Genomic DNA, 8,386 nt, shown 5'->3' with positions numbered 1-8,386 from the left:
GACTACCATCAGTGATCTCGCAAACAACAGACAAGAAATGCAAAACTGCAAAGTAAATGAAATAGAGAAAAGGGAAGAGGGTTCTGACAAATTAAAGGCGTCAGGAAACAGTCAGAACAAATCCAAATGTCCTTCCAAAAGCTACGTAAAAGAGTTTATAAGTGGGTTTCTTGGATTTTCAAATGAAATAGAAAGTCATAACTGTGGGTTAGAAAAAGTTATAACGGTGGGTGAACATGATGAAGACCTTACTAAAGTTGATTTATCCATTGAGGCTATCCATGCAAATCAAAGCAGAAAGGACAGAATTACAGTACATGACATTCTGGAACAATCTCCATCCTTATCGTTGTTAAACGGTAAACAAACACATATCAGCAGTCTGCATTCAAAGGAAAATGAACTTTCCTCATCACATGAATCAGAAGGGGGTTCACAGTCACATCTAGAGCTTTTGTCAGGCAATCCAGAGGTTCGTAAAGCAAAAATGGATTCCTGTACTTTTAGCAATCATAAAAGTGAGTCAGATGTCTCTGACAGGGTTGCATCTCCACTCACTGATGTGGAGAAAAGAGGATGGGTACACTGCTTAATTGAGACTGCTCGCAATCTAACACAAATATCACATAACCCGTCCCCTACAGATCAACCTGAAATAACACAACCATTGTCTCAGAGGGAGAGCTTAAATGAGCCTAAAAATGGTGAAGAAGATCTGGAATGCTTCAAGAACTGTGTTCATTCTAAAGTTGCCCTGTCTGCTTTACCAGACAGGAGCCCACAGCCAAACCAACCAGTGATGCATCTCTTGTCCCCTCTAGCCACTCAACATCCCTCAGTCAAGGAGGGAAAGTTGTTGGTTGGAAGTGTCTCTGTGTCTGAAGAGGAGGAACGACATTCTGCTGTGAGCACCTTGTCTGAGGGCGTGGACAGATTTGAAGCAAATGCAGGAGATACAATGGAGGAGATTATATCTAACACTGCACTGACAGATGCAGATGGATCCACAGCACCAAGTGAAAGATCTGGATCAGTCTGCAGTGGAAATGAAAGTCATGGTCAGAACAAGCCACCTGTTGTTCTTCCGAAAACCGAGAAAGCTATGCGCCGTGCCATGAAGCTTACCACGAGGAGGATCCATAAATCTGAAGCCAAGAGCAAATCTGAGCGTAGAGGCAGGAGCAGCGAAAAAAGTATCAGTCACAAAGATGAGAGGAAACATCACAGCACTGACAAAATGGAAGGTGAGAGATCAGAACACAGGTCGATCAGCGATGACAGACACAGCAGTCAACACAGCAAACATTATCTTGAGAGATCACTTGAGCCTAAAGCATATAATTTTAGACACCACTGTAGTCACAAGAGCCAAAACGTAAAATGGAGTGATCCGTCTAATAAAGGCCAAGACAGACAAACCAACAAAGTTGTTGATTCAAATAGCCACAGCAATGAGAAACAACATAAAAAATCTGACGACATGGATCATTTGGAGAAGAGTAATACAAATTGTGACATTGACCGAATCAGTCGAAACAATGAGAAATATGTACCCAAAAAACAGGACCGCAGGACTCAAAGTTTGGATCGATTTTTAAGGGATAAACATGAAAACAAGTCTAATAGCTTTAAACAAACTGAGGAGGAAGTTAATTATGGGTTATTGACAGGTGAATTGCATTACTCTCATTCAAAGGCACTATCTTTGCGACAAAACAGCATTGAACATACTTATGCACCGGCCACCAATATTGTAGCACAGTCCTTTCCAATCACACAGCGGAAGCTTTTACAGGACCCTGATTCAGGACAGTACTTCCTGGTGGACATGCCAGTACAGGTGAAAACAAAAACTTTCTTTGACCCAGAAACCAAAAGTTATGTGCATTTGCCGATACCGTCTCACGAGGGGGCCATACGACAAGCACCGCCATTGGAGGTTATGAACACACCACCACTTGTGCTATATCATGGCTTTGTTCCTGTTTCTGTCTCATCCTTGCCTTCACAGAAATCTATTGTCAGGACCACAGGATCTATGAATACCCCAGATGACCTGGATGACTTTGAATCTGGCAAGAAACAAATGCAGGGGGACTTTTATCAGACACAAGAGGTACATCCTTACATCGAGCCTGCATATATATCACAAGAACACACACCTAAAGAAGAAATTGATAGTGTGAGATGAAAGCAATATGGACCGGTATATGGTCCAGACGTGGAATGTGACTGAATTTAGGGCTTTGCATTCAATTTTAACTAAAACAGCTTTTTCACTATCACACAGCTTTTTACACAAAAAATGTGCTTCAAAAGGTTCTTCACTGCGATGCCATTAAAGAACCATTTTAGGTTCCACAAAGAACCATTTACTCAAAGGTTCTAACTATTATTTTCTTATTTTTATAATCTAAAGTATGTGTTTCAGCTACAAAGAACCTTTTGTCAAACAGAAAGGATCATTGGATGTTAAAGATTTTTTATGGAACCATTCAACCACAAATCATTCTTCCATAGCATCATGAAGCCCCTTTTTAGTTTTAAGAGTGCAGCATTTTCCATTAAAACTTGTAGTGTAGTCATACTAGATTTGTATTTGTATGTATGCTGTTTATTGTTAATGTAAAACAGAGATTATAAATGTTGAATTTTTATTAAAGTTAGGCAATAACCTAGCTCTCTTTCTTTAACTAGTTTGTTAAAATGTTTAAAACAAGAGCTAATGGTTTAATTTAGCACCATATGTAACATACTTTTTTCTTTCACTAGACTGTTTGTCATCACTTAACAGATTATTTTGTTAATTTTATTATTTGAGATTAGAACATTCTTGTCCATGGGATATTTCACAGTTGAGCAAGTATTGTAAAAATTGAGAGACCTATAGGATGTGTTTTATATACGTAACAGTGTATTTGGCAAATGTGGTTTGCATCTATTTGGAATATGCATTTTTGGAATAATTTAAAACAATAAACTGAGTTTATGGAGAAGAACCATTCCAATAAAATAATTAATTAGCATTTTAGTATGCTCTACACTAAATTATTATTTCATCCAAAGAATCTCATCCGACTAAAGCTGTAGCAGTCATTATGGCGCCACCAATTGGTGACTAAGAGCTCTGCAAGCGCTCTTTTCTGATTTAGGGTATAGAATAACAACCGATTTTATATTGCATTGTTAAAACACTTTTATTTATATTTTTGACACCCACAAATAAACACTTAAAATAACCTTTTTTACATCAAAATGTAAACTCATCAAACTACATCATGCAATTATCTATCTCAATGACAGCCACAGCTGCCTGCAACCATGTCCTCGTACTGTTTTAGAACAACATTTTCATCGTCATCAAAGTACAGGAGGCTTATGGGGTAAAGCACATCAGGTACACAGCACGGTTTACCTGCCTCCTGCTTTATTTTCAATGCATTCATTATCGATCTCAAGGTAGCGTGGTTAGTAGCCCGTAGACCTTCACCCAAAGGAAACGGACATGCACCCGCGCAAGTGTATGCGTTGTAACCTTTTGGAGATATAATCCACCCAGACCAGCCAATGTTAGTAAAGTCCACATAGAGGTTCTTCCTCTGGCATGTAGTGGCAAACGAGCGCGCACTCCGGCGCCTCCGTGCTTTGTTTGGAAAACAAAACTTTCTTTATTTAAAATCTTCAGGAGATGTGTTGATACTTAGACTTTAAATGTATAGTTAACAGTTATATCAAAATGAATTGTATTTTCTGCAGACGCATTTGTTTTACAGGATTATACGCAGCATTATAAATATAGTAGCCTATAGGTTTATAAGTACCAGTTCTTACAGCATGCCTGATAATGAATATTTAATATATATATATATAATTGTATTGTATATTGTATAATCATAAATTAGTTTTACCTTTGTGGAAAAGTGGATTTTGGAAGTTCTTTCGTCTGTCATCTGAATATATAACCAAATACGCGTTTTTCTCATCTGACTGCCCATCCACTGGCATACTGGACTCAAACCAATTACCGGATGGCGAAGAAGTAACAATCATGATGCCGTTATTCTTGCTACTGTTAACAATCCATTTAGTTACCTGTATTGATTTGTATTTTTTTCAGACTGTAGAACAAACAAATTCATTTCATATTAGTTCATTCTTTGGAAAACAACTTACCATTTGTGTTATGTTGACTATTTCCCATCCATTGGTGTAAAAAGGTAATAATCTAGAGTTTAACAAATTTCCTCGCCGATGTTTTGCTCTGCTGCCCAGCACTTCATATATGTCAACCTATTGAATGAATGTTATACGATTTGTCAATAAAATGATTAGTAACATTCAACATGCATTTAACATATTTGCAAACTTACTTTGTAAAAAAGATATCGCCCCATAAAAGGTCGCGTGCGAAACCATCGGAATTCTGCTTTGATCACCCGCTCGTCCGGTCTGAATGATGTTAAATTAAAGAAGTGATATGACCCACTGGACTGTCCTATATAGAAAAAAAACAAGTGTCTGATACACAAGTGCTCAACTTTCATTCGCGACAGCCATACAATTTGCAACCTTTACGCACCTTCGAAACTTCTAACAACATTTCCTTCCAGCACTTGTGTGCTTTTAAGCGTTCCGTTTGATTCGGCAACAGCATCATATAAATCCACCATGAACTGATGATGCGCCTTCCTATAAGACGCAACATTGCCCTTCAAGTCTTTTAACTGGAATATTTCATTCCAACTGCGGTGTTTAACCGCGTCTTCTACATGTTGCGGATTTAGATCTGCTGAGGTGTCTGACGACACATAAAGAAGATGCCAAGCAAAAGTCTCAAAGAGATAAATGATCAAGAATTTCATTGCTGGTAAAATTAACAATCGACGTTAAACATTCTCCTATATGAATCTGCACCAACTGAGATGCAGCTGGAGTGGTGTAACAGTGCATTCAAACGAACTATAAATTTACACCATAGTTTACACAAGGGTTTGTTTGCTCACCCAGCAGAGATAACAGTTAACAGGCAACCGTTTAATTCAAACACCATGACTCAAGTTAAAAAAAACTGTCTGGCTCATATTGCAGTAATTAATAAAATGTATACATTAATCAGCTCCCACATTTCCATCAACCTAAATGCATTCATTTTAAAAAGGTGACACTGCTCGTGCAATTTTAGATATTATACTGTATGTGCTCTTTTTTTCTCATACTATGTTTCCTTTCTTAAATTAAAAAAAAAATGTAATTTGTTTAAAGCAGAAGCTGTGTTGCATGGGGTTTATAGAAGCCATTAAGCAATGACATCAATGGAACATGAAGAGACAAATGTAAGAAATTGCTACAGGTCCGTGTTGATTTTAGCAGGTTGTTGACGTTATCTGTGCACAGCCAGGTCCCCCCATGGTGACAGAAGTAAACGCAGTGACATTATATGACGCAAATGGAAATGAAGGTTTTCTCACCCTGTGCACCGCTTGTCTTTAATTAAATCAAGTAAGGCATTTTAGCTTTTAACTGTTAACCTTTCTCTTTTTATTTAAAAGGTATGGGGGCCATGCTCCATTTTTGTCCTTTAATTAACATTTTTATTTACACAATTTATTACAAGTTGTCCACATTCAGCAAAGGAATTAGAAATGTATGGTTAAAATGTGGAATTGAACGTTATTTCTCTAAACAATCCCATTGACAGGTTAAATCACGGAAGGTCATGTTATATACATGTCTACATGTTTTACATTATAGGTACCCCATGGATATGGATTTAAAAGCAATTTGTTTATAAATACGGCAATGCCGTATAAGAACAGTAAACAATTGTGTTTATTTCAATTATATTCTGATCATGCAAACGCATAGGCTGTGAGGTTCACTTGTTCCACTAGATGGCAACAGTGACTAAGGAAACGACTCATTTCACAACATCTGCAAATACTTGTTGCTTGGCTGATGTTTCAAAGCACAAAACCCACACAGTGCAATGTTTTATCAAATACGCAAAGCTTCTTACAGAAATATCTGTGATACCTCAAAATTCTGTGTTTGGAAAAGACAATGAAGGGAGGCATTTAGGGGGTTACTAAACCATTTTAATTTTGCAAACTGAAAACAGGCTGCAATTATTACCTACAATATATATATACAGTCAGGTCCATAAATATTGGGACATCGACACAATTCTAATCTTTTTGACTCTATACACCACCACAATGGATTTGAAATTAAACGAGCAAGATGTTCTTCAACTGCAGACTTTTAGCTTTAATCTGAGGGTATTAACATCCAAATCAGGTGAACGGTGTAGGAATTACAACAGTTTGTATATGTGCCTCCCACTTTTTAAGGGACCAAAAGTAATGGGACAGATTAAAAATCATAAATCAAACTTTAATTTTTTAACACTTGGTTGCAAATCCTTTGCAGTCAATCACAGCCTGAAGTCTGGAACGCATAGACATCACCAGACACTGGGTTTCATCCCTGGTTATGCTCTGCCAGGCCTCTACTGCGACTGTCTTCAGTTCCTGCTTGTTCTCGGGGCATTTTCCCTTCAGTCTTGTCTTCAGCAAGTGAAATGCATGCTCAATCGGATTCAGGTCAGGTGATTGACTTGGCCATTGCATAACATTCCACTTATTTCCCTTAAAAAACTATCTGGTTGCTTTCGCAGGATGCTTCGGGTCATTGTCCATCTGCACTGTAAGAGCCGTCCAATGAGCTCTGAAGCATTTGGCTGAATATGAGCAGATAATATTGCCTGAAAAACTTATGAATTCATCCTGCTGCTTTTGTCAGCAGTCACATCATCAATAAATACAAGAGAACAAGTTCTATTGGCAGCCATACATGCCCACGCCATGACACTACCACCACAATGCTTCACTGATGAGGTGGTATGCTTTGGATCATAAGCAGTTCCTTTCCTTCTCCCTACTCTTCTCTTCCCATCACTCTGGCACAAATTGATCTTGGTCTCATCGGTCCATAGGATGTTGTTCCAGAACTGTGAAGGCTTTTTTAGATGTTGTTTGGCAAACTCTAATCTGGCCTTCCTGTTTTTGAGGCTCACCAATGGTTTACATCTTGTGGTAAACCCTCTGTATATACCCTGGTGAAGCCTTCTCTTGATTGTTGACTTTGACACACATACACCAACCTCCTGGAGAGTGTTCTTGATCTGGCCAACTGTTATGAAGGGTGTTTTCTTCACCAGGGAAATAATTATTCGGTCATCCACCACAGTTGTTTTCCGTGGTCTTCCGGGTCGTTTGGTGTTTCTGAGCAAACCGGTGCGTTCTTTTTTTTAAGGATGTTCCAGATTTGGCCACACCTAAAGTTTTTGCTATCTCTCTGATGGTTTGTTTTGTTATTTCAGCCTCATGATGGCTTGCTTCACTGATAGTGACAGCTCTTTGGATGTCATATTGAGAGTTGACAGCAACAGTTTCCAAATGCAAATAGCACACTTGAAATGAACTCTGAACCTTTTATCTGCTCCTTGTAAATGGGAGCATGAGGGAGTAACACACACCTGGCCATGGAACAGCTGAGCAGCCAATTGTCCCATTACTTTTGGTCCCTTAAAAAGTGGGAGGCACATATACAAACTGTTGTAATTCCTACACCGTTCACCTGATTTGGATGTAAATACCCTCAGATTAAAGCTAAAAGTCTGCAGTTGAAGAACATATTGTTCGTCTAATTTCAAATCCATTGTGGTGGTGTGTAGAGCCAAAAAGATTAGAATTGTGTCGATGTCCCAATATTTATGGACCTAACTGTATATATATATATATAATTAAAATATATAGTACAATTAAATAAGATAAACATTTTGTTAAAAGTTAAACATTTGGACAAGTCTTTAGGCCTACGATATATTTATGCAAAGACAAACTGTTCCAGGTCTTTTGAGGATTCGTAGAAAGGATTTTTCTGACAAAAAGTATGAGGTAAAATTCTTGGCGTTGTCCAGCTCAAACCTACAGGCTCTGACACCACTTCTGTAAACTGCACTCCTATTAATTGCCTCCCTCTTTTGTTCAACATCTCTTTGGGTCCAAAACAGAACAGATGGAAGAAATTAAATGAGCACCAAGTCATTGCTGCTGTTCCATTAGATATCTGAAGAGAAAATACAATTATTGCTAAAGTGGAAACATACCACTGGGGGATTAGGGGAGGCCTGTTTTTTATGTTTTCAGAATGATTGAATTTACTTTGACCTGGGGGTGAAGTGTTTAGGGAGGTGTCTAGGTTAAAGATGGGGATGGAGACCTGGTTATAGGAGCTGCTGTTTCATTTCTCACATCTCTGCCACTTATTTCTCATTTCCTCATTTGAGAACTTGTTATGCTCATTAATTGGTAAGTTTATTTGT

The 8,386-nt window shown here is 38.2% G+C and overlaps 1 protein-coding gene across 1 annotated transcript; it reads right to left on the bottom strand.

Moving 5' to 3' along the window:
• Positions 1–3,293: 3,293 nt before the first annotated feature.
• LOC306906141 (bone morphogenetic protein 2-B) lies at positions 3,294–4,862 on the bottom strand (the record flags this gene model as incomplete). The annotated part of the gene is made up of 5 exons (XM_079477280.1): positions 3,294–3,643; positions 3,909–4,092; positions 4,174–4,290; positions 4,371–4,495; positions 4,580–4,862. The coding sequence occupies 5 exons, from the start codon at positions 4,860–4,862 to the stop codon at positions 3,294–3,296; spliced, it is 1,059 nt and encodes a 352-aa protein (XP_079333406.1).
• Positions 4,863–8,386: the final 3,524 nt, after the last annotated feature.

Source organism: Barbatula barbatula (genome assembly GCF_947034865.1).
Source record: "Barbatula barbatula genome assembly, chromosome: 16".
NCBI classification, from domain to species: Eukaryota; Metazoa; Chordata; class Actinopteri; order Cypriniformes; family Nemacheilidae; genus Barbatula; species Barbatula barbatula.
This window is presented reverse-complemented; position numbering and strand designations above follow the sequence as displayed.